We start from the raw sequence: 19,183 nt of genomic DNA, 5'->3' as shown, positions 1-19,183 counted from the left end.
GAAAATGTACTCCTGCTRTATTAAACCTATTCATTGTAAGGGGTTCACCAAAGTCTCTAAGCTTTTTGTGCTTTGAAGCAGAGACTTGAAACTTGACAAGAGGAGTCTTATCTTCGTGATGAAAATCTAGTTAGACATCTTGAGTTCCTGAAAAATTCTGTATTGCATGCTCTGTATAGGGTTTTAACAGTTAATGAATGGGTTTTCTGAGTAGCCTTCGGTATGGAGCAGTGGAAGTCAGCCAGAATAATTTCTTCTGGCAACTTCTCTTTGATTGCTGTCATCTGCTATGGTATCAGGTGTTAAATCTGAAAGCTGGATGATGTTGTCGTTTGATGCCAAAGTAATGTAGAAAGGAATGGACGTGATTGTGCCATGGTTTTCCCAATGCTTTTCTCTTTTCTTTTCAAATAGTTGAAAACCACTAGGAGACTGTTCATCCTATCCTTCTAATGGGTGTTCCAGAAAGAAGGAGCTTACTACTGTTATCAGTTACTTCTTTGTCATGTGCATTAAAATATATTTGTTGATCACATGACCGTTAATTACATGAGCATGCATTGAGGGTTTGTGGTGTTTACATGGCCAAGCCACTCCACGTTCTTGGCTTCCCAGTGAGAGCCCCAGCTGGTACCTGGGTAAAAGCGATGGTCTGAGCTGTGCTTTGCTGGCCATCATGCAGAGGCTGATCGGTTAGCTAACTGGACAAATACGCTAACTTACTTTTGAATTTAAACACTACATTTATTTTAGTAGTGGAATTAAATATTCATAAATTTGCATGCTTTTCTTTTAACCCAGATTTGTAGGAAATAAATGTCTTTGAGATGCTGCAATATCTTGTTGAGATTGGACAATGAGTCTAGAAGTTACTTGGTGAGGGAATAGGCATGAGCAGAGACAAATGTAGGAAACACAGTCACATGAAACTTGTCTCCTTGTTTTCAAAACAAGTGAAGAGAGAAATGTATCAGTCATCACACCTTTCATTTTTAGGTGTAAAAGAGTTGCAGAGAGACGGAGGTAAGAGGAAGCTACTAGTTTGAAGAAGGCTTGAAAGATTTGAGGCCACATTATGAACTCCATTTTCTTACTTTGACTGGAATCTTACTGCTGCTACTAACAATATCCTGTAATCTTGGTTTTGGACTAAGCAGAAGGCAAGAAAAAAACCAAATACTTTGGTTGCAACACTAGGGGCTTTGTAATAATTTATAGGAAGAACCAGAAAGTAGAGCCAAGACTGCAGTTTGCCTCCTTTTACCATATCTGCTTTTGACAAATTCAGATTGTTTCTGATACAAAACCGTAGATCAAAGGGGATTTTCAGCTTGCCCCAGGAAAGATTGGGCACGAGTGTTTTTTTTTTTTTTTTTTCTTCAGACTGGAAGTAGTAGTGGTCTTTAAGACAGATAAGTTGGTTGAGTGTTGCAGTGCCAGATGCGGAAGTGGATTGCAGCAAGCATGCTTTTGGTCTTCCTCAAGCTCACGTTAGAAAAAGGATGGGCAGACCTCAAACACAGCAGACGGGTTAAATTTTGATAGGAAGGTGTGCATAGAATGTGGGAACCTACTTTCCTGTGGCAATCGATTTTACTAAATGCGTGTGTCCCATTATGTGCTGGTTTTCCCTTCCCACTTTGGAAAGTGTTGTTTATTCAAATATTATTTTAATGTCTTTCTAAAACCAATCTTAAATAAATATATTGTACAGATATTCTGCAAAGTGGTTACCAAATGATTTTCTGAGCCTTCCCGCATATATTTCAATGTTAAAGAATTGGAATAGGCACAGTGGACTAACCACAATTATCAGATTTAATCCTGAATTTTCTGTTTCCTGTCACTTTTAGAAATACCCTGTTTTCTTTACTGATATATATATATATATTAAGGGTTATTTTTTTGACTATGTCTTTGAGCAGTGATACAAAAAACTAATGAATTCAGTCCTTAGAGACTATATTAAATATTGTTAMTGCGTCCATCTATCTTGAAATATATACCGAAGTGTTTTTTAATTTTTTTTATCTGCTATTCCGTAACAGTTTCMTTGCGTAATTATGGACTTTGGCACAGAGTCGATGTTACATATGCAAGGAAATGGTTCCGTAATTATACTAATGCTTGCATAATTAACAAGGTGCTTGCTAATTTTAACAGGCAGATTCCAAGTCGCCTTAGCACAGAGGGGGAAAAAAAACATTAAAAACTGTAACTTCTGTTAGTTTTTCCTTTCATATTTCTTACAGGTGTTGAAACGACTTCTCTTTAATTTGCAAGTAAATTTATGCCTTTTTTCTGATAGGTAGCAGTGCACAGAGTAAGAGGGCTGGCTCGCTCCGGACGCGGTAGAGGGCTGTTTTGCGGGCTGCCCTGGCGAGCGCTGCCAACATAGCTGAGCGCTGCGGCGGCACCTCCCCTGCCGCTGCCGTCCTGGGCAGCTCTTCAGAAGCSGCTGCCAACAGCACTGATTCCTTCCAAGCTGCGCGGTGGTTTTCTGGTGCGCRCAAAGGGGGGCTGAGCAAAGACCACCAAAACTTATTTCCACTTGTGACCTAAGGCAAGGCTTGAACTCTGGTTTCCGCAGAGAAATGGCAAGTGCGCTGGCCGCCTGTGCCGTTCAGCTGCACGTATTTAATGCTTTTACGTTGCTACTGAGCAAAACGTTGTTGTTTAAGTGCAGGCTGAAAACACTTAGTCATTTTAAGTTCTTGCAGTGAAAGGGTCGTAATAAAAACATGAAAGAGAATAGCTGAGGTGGCACTTACAAAGTCAAAACAAAAGTGTGTGTGTGTGTATACATATTTATTATTCCAGTTTCTTAGTGGCCTTATATATTTTGCTGTGAGTATCCATACAGACTTAATGCATAACTGTTTGTATTAAAAAGTTGGTATACAGTGTTCTCTCACTTGCAGTTAAAAACTGTGAATCACAACCAAAATGCTGTAAGAACATCTAAGGTAGATAATTAAAGTATAATTAAGTTTAAATGCCTTGGTGAAGGAATATAAAAATATTTAAATTCAACAGGCTAGTACATTTGCAGTTTTCTTTTATTAGGTGTGAAATCTAAGAATCCCCTGCCAACTCTTGAGGGCTCAATCCAGAACGTTGAATTGAAGTACTGCAGCACATCATTGGTCAAATGTGCCTCTGGGACCGTGGGATCAATAAAAATTTGTGCCAAAGCCCCAGGTATGTGCAGCTGGACCATGTAAAACTTTATTGCCTGTATAGGAGAATTGGCCTTGCTTTTTACAAGGAGAGTTACTGAAACAAGAATTTACTCATTGTTCCTATGAATCAGAGAGGTTTTTTTGTATTCTGTTTTGGGGCTTTTTATTATTATTATTGAGTGTGCCAGGATGATCCAGTCTGGCTCCAGTATAGTCAATTTTGACGCTCAGTAAAAAGTAAAACTGTTGATTTTGCTGCTGAGACAAAAATTAATCTAAAAGTACTGAGTAGACTGGAATAAAACTGGATTTTCATATTACACAGGATATTTGCATTTTACTTTATTTGGAGTATGATTTTGGTATATTCTTATTAATTTTTTAATGTCTTATTTTCCATTAAGGCTGCAAGTACGTTTTTCATTTGTGAAGTCTTTGATGGCTTTGTGATAGACTGTTTCTTAAATTTTTACTAGGATTTTGTTGGAAAACTTTTCCAATCGGTGTGTGYGCTCTTTATGTATAATACAGCTAGTGCTAAGAACATTAAAAATGTAGTATATTTAACTCTTAAAAAATCACCATGAATTCAATTTAGAGTTATTATTTTATAAAGTTGGGATAGAAAACACTATTTTAATTAGAATTAATTGCTTTATTTGAAATCCTYTTGGGTGTAAAGACATTTACAAGAAAAATTTAAGGAAGTTGTTTAATATTTTATAAATGCTTGTTCATTCTGTTTCCTCTTTTAATTCTGTGCTTAAGATTTTAATAGCTATCCTCTTTGGACTAGTGAAAAATGTTTATATGTTAAAAAATTATCTTGTTACTGTACAAGGTATAAGCAGTCTAACTTTTATCTTAGGTGATGGTGGAAAAGAGAAGCTGATTCCTTTAATTCAAGGCCCCTCTGACACCAGAGACTTACACAGCAGTAAATGGCTCAATGAGAGTAGAAAGCCAGAATCTCTCTTAGCTCCAGATTTGGTAGCCTTTACAATCCAAATTCCACAGTATATGGATTACTGCCATAATTCTGGTAAGTGCAAAACTCTTGTTAAGCTGATATCACATTACATTTTCCTATCCAGTGGAGTTTTCAAAACAGGGGCTTGATGTAAAATGTGCCAAATGCCAAAGTATTTTTCACATACTGCACACATTATAACTTCAGCTCACTGTGAGACACAAAAACAAAAAATATACGTCCCCTTTAATAAGGAATGCTCTTTGACTTTGGTTGCCTTTTAAATAAGTTATACGGAATCTTTTATAAACATTTTTTTTTTGGCAAGGTCCATGTTGAAAATGTTAGTTTTATTTATTTATTTATTTTTCTGTCTACTGCGTTGTACTTCTTATGCAGAAGTTGACAAGCTGGATTCAAAATGGTTCACATAAATTTGAAACATAATTTATGATTCAATTAAGAATATGTTCATCTGTATTATAAAAAAATAGATGGTTTTTAAAATGCTTCTGAGCATGCTTTTGACTTCATGTACCTTGCGGTAGTTTTAAATAGGAAGCTAATTAATAACCAGTTATTGCTTGGATAAATTTAAGGATGTTGTTAACTGGGGGYAGAAATACTCTTACACAGCGTTCTTACAGTGTCTGTGACCTTTAAACAAAACATTACTCTGTTTCAAGGAATATCGTCAATTTAAAATCTGTCTGTTTGAAAATAATTGTAATAGTTTGTGAAATACACATGGATTTAGGTTTTGCTGTCATTATATTGCATTTTAAGAATAACGTTTTCGTCTTTTAAAATATTTCTCCTGTTGCTGTGCTGAGGATGAAATCAAGAAGTAGGAGAAGGAAACCAGTGAGCACCTCATTTAAGGGAAGCGAAAGAATTAACTCCCCCAGTATTATGGCCCCCTCCTCCCCGCCAAAAAAAACCCCATGATTCTTCTCTCTCAATTTCTTTCATGTGTAATGATCTTTGAATGTTATCAGTTTGAAAATTAACAGTGGATATGTTACTATCTTTGTAATTTTTATGTGCATATGTAAGCAGTATTTCCTTCTTATGTAAAGTGAATATTAGTATGCACTTTGCACTCTAGCAGTCCTTAGGTTATTTTTTCAGTAACTTCATTTGTGTGTTTCTTAGGCAGTATCATACTGGAAATGTTTATGGCAGTGTTTTTATAACAATTATCTTAAGTTCCTGCCACTAAAACATTGACTAAAAGCAATGATTCATGATTCAACAGTCTCTCCTAATTATTCAGATTCTTTTTTAAAAAAAAAAACTTGAAAAGTTAACTATTGCATCTGATTCCTCACATAACTCTTAAATGTCCATAATATTAATAGTATTTATTATTGTTATTACTGATTATTTTATCCTCTACCTTTTCCTAGAGGATCTCTTCAATTTAACTTTCTGATTTTGTCATAGAATATTGATTGAATTTTAAAGGAACCATGCATACTTACCTACAGTAAAGATTTTTTGCTGGTTACCAACATTTTAGCTCATCAGTATTATGGGTAGTTCAATTACGTAGTAGCACATATTTGATGGGTCTGTGACAGAGGATGCTTAAGAGAAATAAGGGATCAGTAAATCAAGTGCAGACACAGCTCWTATACAACGACTTAGAGAGGCTAGCTAATGATGCAGGAGAAAGTTGGGTGATGGTAGAAAGGTGTCTCTGGTACYTGCTTTGTAGGTGAATGGAGATCCGTGTAAAATGCTAGAATTTTAAATTTTAAAATCCTCCCAGAGTGCCTCCTGGTAGTAGCATCTACTCCATATACTGAATATTATATTGATAACTTGCATAGTCAGAGCTCTAGATCTGAAAGGCACTATTTATGAGGGATTATAATTGAGAGGGAAAAGTTGAATAATATGTTAAAGCTTTAGTTCCCGAAAATGTAGAGATTAGTGTACTGGAGATGAGCCTTTAAAAAAATTTAAACTATGAAAAGTTATGAATGCTTGAATTATCTCAGAATCCATACATAGGAAGTGGGTGTTGATTAAAGCTTTTCTTTTTCAAATACTTGCTGGAGGAATTGAGGCAATTTAATACAGGGGATATGGAAATCCTTATATGAAGACTATGAAAGCTGCATGGAGAGAAAACATGAAGTGAGATGAGAGCATGAAAATGGTCTTGCTGTCAGTTACAGTCACTTCTGGGAATTAGGAAAGCTATGCTTGAAAATTTAATGGCAAATTCAACTTACACCACATGGGAATTAAAGGGTCGTTAAAAGCTGTACTAGTCGAGATAACTTTGCAGTGTGAAGTTGAGCTATTTGGAGACACTCATCCTAATAATGGGTAATATGATGTTCAGGAATAGAAATTCATAACACTGAGAAGAGTAATGAGAATGGTTGAGCCCGCTTGTAGAAAGAATGGAGAAAAAGCTATCCAAGGAAAGACAAAAAACAACATCTAGATTTTTTCTGTATTATCCAATTGCTGGAGATAAGGCCAGGCCAGGCCAATGTTTCTAACTCTACAAGATACATGTGAAAATAYCCATATAGCTGAAGCTCTGAAAGCGTACATGCTATTTCTCCAAGAGCCAAGGGGGACAGCAGTGCCACTGGGCTGAGGTTGGCTCAGGTGTCACCTAGTACTCAGCTTGCTTCTCCCCGCACACAGGGAGTCAGAAAATTTAGCAAACTTGACATCAGCAAAGCTGCGGGTCACACAGCAGAAAGGTTTGCTTTGGAGCTACACCAGGCTCAGGAGCTGCGTGTTAGCCACCTCCGTTCCGAGCCAAGTGCTGCGCYGTGCCTGTGTGCATCAGATCAAGAGATGTAATTGCAGGGAAACTTCTGGGCACTCTGGCTAAAGAGGAGACCATGACCTAGGAGAGTTTGTAGAAGAATCTTGGACTAAAACATAAGTGATTAAAAAAAATTTTTGCTTATATGCAAATCGGTGAAGGAGAAGTAACTAGTTACATTGTGCACCTGTGAAGTTGGGTGAAAAACAACAGGGTTGAAAATCAAAGCAGTTTGGGCATGAGACACCAGCGAGGAGGTTGTGCAAGTGATAGGTATTTCTTGAGTAATCAGGGCAGATTGACTGGAGGGGAGATGTTAGGGGACCTTTTCTCCACTTCCCTCTGTTGCATCTTGTTCCCCGAGCCGTGGGACTCGGGAGGGCCAGCACTGCTGCGCGCTTGTCCGCGGTGGCCCTGCAAAGGCCGAGGGTGTATTTACAGTCTGAGTGACGTGGTGCCTACCGTACTAGCATTTCGTTTGTTGATTTTTTTTACCTGTTGATGCTGAGAGGTAGAGGAAATCTAGGTGATTCGAGCAGCAACATACTGCATTGGGCATAACCTGCCAGGAGAACTCTTAAGTCTTTATAAAATGTTATTCCAAGAGGGGCAGCATATGGAAAGCACATGTACTGACGATGGATGTAATGTCCTCCTTAGCAAGGACGTTCTCCTGTTYAGTGCACAAAGTGCGTCATTAGCACAGTGGAAAACTGATAAACCTGTGGCAGAGGAAGACTTCAGGGGTACAGGAAATAAATATGATTTTATTTAGTCCTTAAACATAAGTCTTCATGCCAGTGCTTTTAGTCCTGAGTACATTAATTTGGCGTATGAAAATCTACCATGGGGGCATCTATGCATAATTGTAAAAATCAGTGGATGTGCTCCCCAATTTTTAGGTAAACCTCAGCACAGAAAATATATATGAGAGAGGAGATTATTACACTACCCCAGGGCTTGGGAAGGTCTTCTTACTGCTTCTCTGAACTAACCCTGGATTTATTAACCCTCGGAGCAAGCAGCAGCCCTTGTTTGCTTCACCTGGCCTTTRAGGGAAAGGGAGAGATTGGAAAATGAATGGGGGCGTTAGGATTTAATTACAAGCAGCTGTTGAATAGATGAGGTGAGCTGATTAAGCCCTGTTTGGTTTGCCATATTGAATAATTGGCAGTGCACGCACAGCCGGGCTATGGAGAGCTTTCCTACGTATAAATCAAGAGGAAACAAACTCAGAAACAGCTTGCTTTGAGCTCGACTTAAATGTTCAGCAGTGCAGCAGCAGAGGAGCAAACAAAAATACTTGTATTAAATTCACGCTCCTGTGTGGTAAATTAGTACACCCGGCAGAGCAAGTGAGAGTGAGAGCAGGCTTCTCTAGTTTGTATGAGAGCTGCATGATGAATGAAGGGCAAATATTCAACCTTACAGAATTTAGTAATTTCTAATTTAAGTGATAGTTTTCTTAAGCTTCCAAGGACTTTTTTTGATTTTTTTCCCAACTTTCAGTATTTTCTAAATATAGATAAGAGCTCTCCTTTTCTTCCCCTACAAATAAAGAAAAATAAGGTATTTGTGAAGTGAAAATATTTTTAAAAACTGAAGAAAGCATATCCTCAAATACCAAAAAAAAAAAAAGTTTGTACTGGCAGCAGCATTATATATATATATATTTTTTTTCTTATATAACAGCTGATTTTACCTGGTAGAACTTACTCAAAATGAGGTGACAAATTTTACATGTATTTGTTTATATGTACACAGACCGGTATATRCTCCTCCACCCCCATTTCTAGCAGTTAAATACAACTCAGTGACATCTTTTAAAATATTTTTGACTGCTTAGTTTGGGAATATTGCAAAGTCTGACTTTTAAAGCAAGAACAATGACGTTTTATAAGTTTTCAGTTTAATTWAAGTGAATGCCTGTGCTAGTAAATAAAAAGTACTTGTAAAAGAGAATTCATAAACTATTTTGAAGTATTCTGTAAGTATTTGACACAGTGAATGAGTAAAAATGCTTAATATATTGTAGTAATTAAAGACAATTTGCATTTGTGGTTTGGACATAAATGTGTAAAAATTATAACCATCTATCTTATTACATTTCCTTTCCTTTCCCTGAGGATTTCACTATGTACTTTATCTGTAATTGTTGCCAGTTTTCTATCAATTTCCCACTGGGCTTCTGGTGCAAAAAATCTTATCCTCTCGATGACAGAGCTTGCCTGAATGATTTCATGCTCTTAGCATTTTTGTTCACGGGAATTAGGGGCAGAATGTAACTGCAGCAGAACATAGCATCTATTTTTGTAATTTTGAAGTTTAGACTCTGTTATTGGAACTAAATGAAGAGATGCAGGTGTTCTGCAGTTCAAGTCCTTTGGGATTTTTTGATGGTAGATGCTTGAAAAGAAAATGCATGTGTTTCCAGAGTCAAACAGCAGCTGTGGACAAGGATTTATGTTTTTCTCAGAACTTTGGGATTTCAAAATGTTACATTTAATCACATGCACAGAGAGGAGAGCAAATGTTAAAGATGTTACATATAAAACTAGGGGACTGATCTTTTTACCATACCAGGGAGTTGTGGGAATAGAGGAACAAAGTGATCTTTAATCTTAATATGAACAATTTCAAAAGGATTATGATAGTTGCCAGGACTCTGGTCTTTTGAGAACTGTGCTCTTGCAGCACACAACATTTATAGCCTCTTAATTACTTTTAAAATCTCGCTTACTCTCATATTTTGCATTGGAAAAATCAGAATGTTCGTAGTGTAAGTACTGAAAACACAGTATATAGTTATGTTAGCATAAGGTCAATTGAAATWGAAATAATTTTACATTTTTAGAAGAATTTTGTTAGTTTTGTTCTGTGGTTTTCAGAATTAGATTAAAAATCTGCCTGAACTAAGAGGCTAACTTTAGGAGTTTTCAAGTTGCAAAACTTGTGGGCAGGAGTATTTTGTAGTAGTGCAATTTCAATATCTCTTACAATTTTGAGATTAGTGGTCGTCGTTAATATAATGTCTGACACCTTGTTGATGAAGAATRATGTTATACTTTTWWAAAAAAAAAAACAGTGAAGGAAGACTTTTGTCACTTAATATGATTTTAAGAGCTGGAGTTAAAGAAGTTGATCATCTTAGGCTAAGATGTGCTTCATATATAAAGGCTTCTGTTTAATGGTGATATGATACTTGCAGAAAAGAGGTTGATTTCTCTTTTACAAATCAGTTTGTCCTTTCACAGCTTCTTCACTGAAGGCGCAACAGTATATGTGGCGTGAAGGTCTATACCCATGGAAACGCATACAGCACGCTGAACATTTTAATTTTATCCCAAGTTCAAGTAGGGGCAACAGATGGTGGTGCTGAGCAGTTCGGGATGGGAGGGTGGAGTGGGGAAGAACAGGTTGGTACCAGTGGTAAATCTAAATTTTAGTTAAAACCTATCTGTAAAACTCAAAGTTTCTGTTAAAATTAGTTTAATTTTATACCATATCTGTCAGTTTGTCTCCTGTCTTCCCCCATGACTCCCACAGCCAAGTATTTTCCGCGTTAGAACGAGGGTAGGTATGAAGTATTTTTCCAGACCGAATCACTTCTGTATCTACTGTCTTACAAAGATCCGACAGCTATTACTTGTTCCAYGGGGAAGTATGCTTGTATCCAGAGCAGTTCCCGGTTACTCTACCAGTTCCCACTGATGCCTGTGTCCCCTAACATCAGGCAGGGGCATTTTATACTCCGCTATGCAGATGAGTATGATTTCCGGTGGGCTGCGTGACTCCAGCGAGTGGCAGTAAGTTCTGGGTGTAGAAAGGTGGTTGTGCAGTGCTGGAATAGGGCAGCCTGTACAACTTCCCGTCGAGTAATTCTGCAAGTCTTGTTGGTGGGAGAGGGGTGTTACTTTTTCATCTCTCTGTTTTGCCAGTGTGCCATAAATCCTTTGGTAATTTATGTCCTAGAAGCCTGTAACTGGCTTGAAGAAGTTTCTGAATTTTGTAAATTGAGACTGGAAAACTGATAGAGAAGGAGTACGCTCTCTCCTGTCAGTTGTTGCTGAGGAAGTTGCTCAGAATCTCTCTTTTTTTCTTAAACATTTTCTTAAGCATGACATACTGTTCAGCTGCGCTGTCAAAGGTGGCAGAGTAAAATCTGTAGCCAAAGAGCTTTTTCCTTTGTCCAACTTCCTTTTCTTGATAGTATCACATAAGGACTTGGCAATATGGCAAAGTAGTATCAAAATATGGACAATGAAAAAGTGGAGCCAACTCCAAGGAGCAGCAGCCTGAGACGTTGCACTAGGAAGCGTGTTGTGCGTGGGAYTGGAAAACCTGATTAAAAGTGCTCTTCTCTATTTATCCCTTTTTCTTAAGAAACATATCATCTAACTTATTCACTTCTTTTGACTCAGGATAACAGCTTTCTGCCCATAGGTAGTGTGTCTCATCTTGGACCTCCTAGGATGGTTGAGGTTTTGTGCTTCAGCATTGGCAAATGAAGATTGAACTTTTGAGTTCTGGGTAATATGGGGAATGTGTGCTTTAAAGTGCATTAAAGAAGTCTCTCCATCTTTTCTTCAAACAGAAAATAGCTGAGAAAATTCTTTAGAACATTAGCTTGAAAATGGAARTGAAAATTTATTTTTTAACTTTTTAACTCATTAAATGTGTGAAAGTTGGAGAATGGTAGGAGGTTATTTCTGCTCCCTTTGTTTTGTGTTTATGCATGTGTGCTTCATAAGATTTCTGTTCACTTCACAGTCTGGCAGAGTCAAAGTGTGCCACGTGTCAAAGGGCTTCCCACGGGCACTCAAGTCATATTTAACACCACTGGTACGGGAAAAAAAAATCTCAATGGGTAATCAAATGGTATCTCTCCTTCCATAAYACTTTAGGACAATGCTTCTTTGCTTTATCTATTTATGAAAACGCATTTGTTTTGAGCACTTTCTCTGCTTGTGGCATCTGAAAAGGCACTATTAAGCAGAGTGACTATTTACTGATGGTGCAGAGATTTTTGGAAACCTGACAGGCGTATGCTTTCAGCAATTGCTGACACATAGCTTTGGACATTGAAATCTGTTTTTAATTGARAGAGTATATGTTGGCCAACACATTGGGATAGCTCCTACTCATTTTGAAAAAATGCCATGGGATCTTTAACTTCCATTTGGATACTCCCCAGACATGGGCATAAGGGACTGTAACTGTTTACTTTCAAATGATGTTTAAACTGTTTCCAGCTTTTATAATTGAATTATATTTCTCTCACTACTGCTTTTGTGATGTAAATGGTTCATGCACCATGAGTATTTTTTAATGTAATAAAATGTTATATAGAGATCACTAAAAATTGATGTGATATTTGTAGTAAAATATAAATAGGTTTTGACTACAGCAATTTTTATTTTTCAAATTTTAATAACAATTGATTAAATACCATGTTGCTGAACAGAACTGTCATGCACTTGATCAAAAACAGCATAACTTTAAGTATCTCCACTATTTTCAATAATGTGCAGAAAAGCACACGCAGAAATTGTGATTACTCCTTGGGCTCAGCTACTTAACTGAAACCCTGAWTACTACCTAACGCACATTACTACTAGTATAAAATTGAACTCTAGTCTAAATGTGTGTGTATATTATATATATATATATTTGCATATATAAAGCTTTTTTTTCCAGCAATTTCAAAGATTCAACTCTGTAGTTAATCAAAAAAACYTATAGGTCACTCCAAAGTCTCCAATGTTTTGGTTATAATACACACAACTGTACTAGCAGTCTTATTTGTATGGTTTGGGATGCAGTCTTAAAAATACATAGTGAATRTTCAGCCACATATTCCTCTCCTGCCCAAACACTGCCGTTCTGAAGTTCTTCTAGAAGTTCATTACTGTAATTCTACAAATAGCCATTTGTGGTCACAAAATAAAGTTGTACAAGAAAATAAATAGTTATGGTTTTATGTRAAAAGGAACAGTTCTCAGCCAAGATCAGACAAAATGGATTCTGTTTTAACTACTAATTTTAATTCAGCTAGATAGTTTCAATGGTGAGCTCTGAGCTAAGATGTATTCCTATACTTGAGCAAAGGGCAAATGGTTTTCAAAGGATTGTGAAAAGCTCCAGGGTGTCCAGCTTTGGAAATAATCAAATAAGGTTACTTTCCTTAATGTTCTTGAAGTTTTGGGGAATCAAGCTGTATTTTTATCAAAAAAAAAATGCAAACTATATAGGAATTAGTATTGCAGAAAACATCAGTCAYTTTTAGCCTTTAGACTATTTAATCATTTCTGTGCTGTATGAGCTGATTTCATTTTCTTCTTACCTCTGAAAATACTGAAATAGAACCAAGTGTATCTTGCATGTATTTGTTCCATTAGACTTGTTGTCTTAAGTTGCAGAAATATTTAAAGTTTCTACTAGGAAAACAGTGTGCCATTTAACTTTTCAGTTCTATTTAGTATATGACCTAAAGGTAGCCTACTTGCAGCCTCCTTATGTATTATATGGGCACTATATATATATAAATATATATATATATATATATATATATATATATATATAAAACAGATGTCTCAGTACAGCAACTATAAACAAAAATACTGTATATCTAGTAACTATTAAATTTCCATGTAGTTAGAATTCTGTTTTATTGAAAATTTCCCCCTGAAGTATATTGACAGTCTTAGTACTACTTAGAGAACTGTATCTATTTGAGAAACACAGTGATATGATTATAGTGGAAATATAGCTAACCTAACTAGCYAAATTTTTAAATTGTTACTTAACTTTAATCTGATTTACACTTAAATTGGAGAAGAAGGCAGTGGTGGAAAGGAAAACAGTTTGCTTTTCTGAAGTCATGGCTGAATGAGAAAATTCTAGCTGTAACCCTGATCTTGCAGCTGGTTAAGTTAAGGCAGAAACRTTTTCCTGAGCAAAGCAATTTGCTCAACTGAGTCCTGAGCTCCCATTCAAACACTCTTCTCCTGCTAATCATTGATATTGAGCTCTACTTGCAGCACAGCGAACTATGCAAAGTCCGTTTTTCCCAAGTGCTTTCGTAATTGCTGATGTATTTTCAGTGTGAACTTGACATCTGAAGAAAATTGTGATTTTTCCCAAGAGCTTGATTCTTTACATCATAGCAAGTCATTTTAGGGTAGTACTATCCAAACTTAGTGAGCATATTGCGTGGTTACGTGGTGCAATGGGCTGCTGGAGCAGGGGGTACTGGGACCAGGAGAATTGAGAGGATGGAGATTTGCGAACAAACATGTTGGCTCAACGAGCCACCGCGGTCGGAGCCTTCCTCTGTCTGCCAGCTCGCCCCCTTTTAGCCAGTGCTTTTGCACAGCTCTTGCTGCTCAGCTTCTCGGGCCATTTGCCTGGGACTGGTGCCAGGCTGGAGAAGTAGCTTTCACTGGGCTGCCTAATGCCCAGAAATCTTGGAAAAATTGCCCACTGCTCGTGGGAACGTTGAGGCACAGGTTTGTGAATTRCCGTGTTTGCAACTCTGCTGCACCATAACAAAAAAATGACTGTGTTCTAAAAATACTACACAAACCCTACATGAAAATGGAGTATAAGCCTGAAAATCAGTGTTAGGTGTCAAAATGTTAATCTGAATAAGTCAAAAGGCTGTTTTCCCCCACAGGCACTTATAGTTGTTTTTTTCCTGAGACAAAACTACTTAAGCAATGTAGAAATGCTGCTTAAATACAGTTAAAAGTAAAATACTAGAATTGGCTGACAGAATTTTTTGTTTGTTTGCAAAAATGGAGAACATGGATATTTTATAAATGGAAACAATTCTCTTCAGAAAAATAGCAGAGAGACTGTAATCAAATCTAATGAAGCATTAAACAGTGCCTGGCTCGAGATTAGTGAGCAAGATTATAAAGTGTGTGTGATGGATCATCACCTCTGGACAGTATTCTTATTTTTTGCTTCTGAATTTCTCTTTAGCATAGAGAGTAATCCTAGTCTCTAGTGAGACATAAGTAATCATAATCAGATGAACTTTTTGTCCTCTCTGAGCTCTGAATAAATTATATATTCGCTGTATTTTTGATATGTAGTGTGACTGTGTTCGTGTTTATGTTCATTATCTATTCAACGGAAATCAGGAAAGGAGAATATGAATTCTCTTCTCCCTCTGATTTTGAGGTTTAGTATCATGCCTCTTGTGTGATTAGAGAAAAGGGAATTCAGCATTGACTGAATATTCTCTCTAGGTTGTGAAATGAAAATTAATGGAAGTAAAATCACAGAAAAGGAAGGATTTTCAGTATGTCATTGTAGGAATACTATCACCCAAACTTTAGGTTAGTATTTGTCAAAGATTAAAATTGTTGCAAAATAGTCATTCTATGTATGTTTGATAATAGAATCTCTGTTAAAGGATGAGCTTAAAATTAATCCGTAGTATTAAATTTTGTGCTTTTAAAGCAACTTTTGAAAGACTTGACCAATATGATATGATCTTCAGTATAACGGAATTTTCTGAAAGCAGATGTGTGTTTTAAAAAATACATATCAGTCCTCTCAGCAGTTGCATGTTTAAACTAATGAAATAAAACCTTAGAGCAGATTGCAGTCTATTTGATGAAATTATTTTTAATTTATTAGCCAGGAAATAAGGTATAGTGGATTGTATTTTGGAGTTGTGAAGGCAAGTGCAATAATGACAACATGGTATCTTTTATAATACTAATTGTATTTAGGGTGAAAACTTTTATAGTAATTCAAAGCTGGTAATACTTTTTTGTATTTTCACTTGTAACATAACACAGAATAAGTATAAGCCTGTGAAAGGGATGACTTCACACAACTGTTGATGCACTTTGAGTGAAACATCTTTATCAAGTTAATACAAGAAGCAGTCATGCCCTACTTGAATTACTCATTTATAATGGCTGAGCAACAGCCTGGATGTGAACTTTGAAATCCTGGGAAAATAAGATGCATGCATGCATTCAAATGTCTAAAGCCTTTACTTTACAGCAGCTGTAAAATGTTGAAGTGAGATGTCAGCTACTAGCTGTTGTCCACATTTTTAGTCTAAGGGGAGATGTGATCATTAAATTGCTAACCAAGCTTAGTATTATTTTAATCATTGTGTCCTCAGTTCAAGATTTTCTATTCTCAAGAGCCAATTGAGCATTTAGGATGCAAGTTTCAGATTATTTATGTACGTTTTGCACACTTTTAATGCAAAAGTTATTCCATTTTCATTTTAAAAACATTTGTTTTGTTACACTACATAGATCTTTTTTTWAAAGAAATGCCTGTGTTTTTTAAAACTTGTGATGGGAAGAAGTAATACTACAGATTTGTAAAATAAGAAAATAAAGTTTATGTATCGGAAGCAATTTCAAAATGTGGTACTTGAATGTTCAAGGAGGAAATAAGGGTATAATGTCTACTAAAATCCATGCACTGAACATAGGTCTGTCTCTTTGCACAGCTGGAATGTTGCAGTTTGCACAGTGTTTTGCAGGTGACTGCGCTGAATTTCCATAGCCAGGTTCCTTGTCTTCATAGCTTTGTACCATGCTTCTTTTGGAAAGATAGACATGTAGGAAGTTAACTGGGCAAGTCCAATTTTTCTTTAAATGCTTGCATAATGCTGAAGAGTGTGCATCCCGTCACATTTGAATGAGATATATTTGATAGGAGGTGCCAGGTGTTGTCCTGAGCATCTTCACGTCTCCCAGGTTGGGCGCAGGAGCAGCTCCTCTTCTTTCTGATTGGAGTCCCAGCTACTCTCTTTTGTTCGTTGTTGCTTTATACTTCTCCCCCCCACACACTTTTTTTTTGTCATATAAATGGAGTGGCTAGCATAGTCATTTGTATATGGTTACTGATAATTTTGTAGTATATTTTCATTGCTTTATTTATTGTGCTGATGCTAATGTAAAATATTAATGATATTTTTCTCTAATGGCAYGTCTGGAGGTCTACAGGAATTGCACATGCTGCCATGACAGCAGGTGAATGAGAGTGTGAAAGCCCAGTTCTGCCTGTGGCAGTGTCTGGAGGGGCAGTGTGAACTTTGTCCTTGCATGTCTTTTTGGAGACAGACGAAACATCCATGTCCTATCTATCCRGGGACACTCGCAGAGATAATAGTAATCTTACAGCAATTGATGAGGCTTCAAGAGTGCTTACTAGGGACAGTTCAGGAATTGGTCACATCATTTACTGCATGTTTTTGTTACAGTAAGAATTAGGATTCTTTATTTCAGACTGTTTCCTGGAACAGGGAATCTCTAATATGAGTCATGCAAACTTGTTTTTTCTTCTGGAAAACTACTATCTCAAAATTGTGATGGAAGGAGCAGGTGTTTGCTACAGGATGGCAGCAAGTTAAGCTATAAACTCAGAAACTATAATTTCCCTCCTATTAGCAGGAAAACTGAGACAYAAGAGTAATTGAACATACAGGTAGAAATATGGTGATTAAAATCTTCTCGTGTATTTGTTCAGGGCAGCACTATTAGAGGTCCTGGAGCAGGAGTAGAGTAGGGCAGAAGGATAGCCAAGAAGGCAATATTTATCTTACATTATTGTGCAAACTGGAGGCTTTTGGAAGGGTTTGCAATGCTCTTCTCCATAGTGGTGCTTTGATGCTCTAGCTCTAGCTCCAGGAGGGTRATGGAGAGGTATTTGGAGGAAGGATGCTGTGTTAGCTCTTAGACCCTCTTCACTCTTGATATCAGAAGCGGGTATGGATGCAGTGCAGGTCACTCACTGCTGGTGCGTGTTTGGAGTGCCTTTTTGAGAAGTTTCTGTCTATRGTCCCTGCGACAAGTTTCTCAGCAGAGAATCTGAAGTAGCTTTTGCTCCTTTGAATGAGTATTTGTTGGTTTCATTAGGAAGCCTCTTCACATGAAGCATCAGCATCCTGTTAAAAGACCTCTATCTTGTCTTGAATGGACAAGTGAGAAGGGTTTTTTTTGTTTTTTCCTATATGCTATCTTTTTGGAGTGGCAAAAGTACTGGAAGAATTGTGCAAAGAAATACTACTTCCCTGAAAGAATATTTAATGCTATAATATTTCAAACAGCAATTTTTTTATTCAATATTTTTTCTATGTTTTTTTTCAATTTACAGAACATTCATAATTGTGTATTAGTAGAACTGGTGTTGATTGTGGAAGAAAGTCGCTCTCTGTGCTTCCCTTTCCAAATAACGGGTGTTCCAAATGGTGCTCCTTAATTTCGTTACAGTCAAAGAACAATACTGATGCTGTGCTTGGCTAATGGGAAAAGATGCTGAAAAAGCTGACTTCCTTCTTTTCCCAGAAGAGAGAGTTGTCCTCTTGCCCTCCTTTGTTTGCATAGAGCAATGAAATGCGAATTCAGAATGGCTGGAGTTGATTTCTTAATTACAGTTGAAAAAATTGGAAGTACTTGATTACATTTTGCAAGAGAGTTATCACAGATTTCCATGTCTAGCTGTACCTGTATATATGCTTACATGGGTATAAGCGTATGGAGAGAACAAGATACCTATTCTTACTGTRTCTGTGAATGAAATTTGAGTACTGATGAAATTTGAGGAAAAAAATTAAAAAATTATGTTCTTAGCCACAGTACATTTCTTGACCTACCCCAACAATATGTATGAGAGCTAGAACTTGAGAGAAAATATAAATCTTTTTAACTGCATATAGTACTTTGGATGYACTTGTTTCCCAGAGGATTACAAGTGGAATGGTAGGACAATTTCTTTAATATAAATACCTCAAACATATCTCAATCTTTTTGGAAAATCTCCAGTTGGTTCTTCATTCCCCATGAGCAGACAAAAAGGAATGCAAACAGAACGCTTGGAGCTTTTTGTCAAATTTTAATTTCTGTCAGTACCTGTGCAGTGTTGTTGTAATGTTTTTTGGGAAACACAGACAAACTCAATGTGCTTATGCACATTGGAATATAAAATAGATTAATAATAAATTGAGTCTGCTAATATTCTCCAGTAGTTTTTCTACATGAGGTGGCATAATAATAAAATACATTATGACATGATATATAGTATTTCTTCACAGATCTTTCAGGAATTTTTACATAACTCCAACTGGCCTTGGCCTCTCCTGAATGTGCGATACCTGCAACATTTTAAAATGAAACTTGTAAACCACGTTATCATACGTACATATAGCTGTTTTAGAATATATAAACATGTATCAGTGCTATCCATCTAACAACT

General features: G+C 36.7%; 1 protein-coding gene across 7 annotated transcripts in view; it reads left to right on the top strand.

Moving 5' to 3' along the window:
- VPS13B (vacuolar protein sorting 13 homolog B) overlaps positions 1-19,183 on the top strand; it is a 464,422-nt gene that overhangs the window by 146,250 nt on the left and 298,989 nt on the right. For 5 of the 7 annotated variants that reach the window (XM_085301417.1, XM_085301642.1, XM_085301489.1 and 2 more), the window contains exons 18-19: positions 3,067-3,201; positions 4,051-4,224. The exons of 1 other annotated variant lie outside the window; for it this stretch is intronic. In XM_085301417.1, coding sequence (XP_085157543.1) covers positions 3,067-3,201; positions 4,051-4,224 — 309 coding nt within the window. The remainder of the gene's footprint in view (positions 1-3,066; positions 3,202-4,050; positions 4,225-19,183) is intronic. One more of the 7 variants, XM_085301721.1, reaches the window with a different exon arrangement.

The sequence above is a fragment of the Rhea americana genome, unplaced genomic scaffold (assembly GCF_003343005.1).
Source record: "Rhea americana isolate MKP2758 unplaced genomic scaffold, rheAme1 scaffold_0, whole genome shotgun sequence".
Taxonomy (NCBI): Eukaryota; Metazoa; Chordata; class Aves; order Rheiformes; family Rheidae; genus Rhea; species Rhea americana.
The sequence above is the reverse complement of the archived record's forward strand: the minus strand, read 5'-3'. Positions and strand labels throughout refer to the sequence as shown.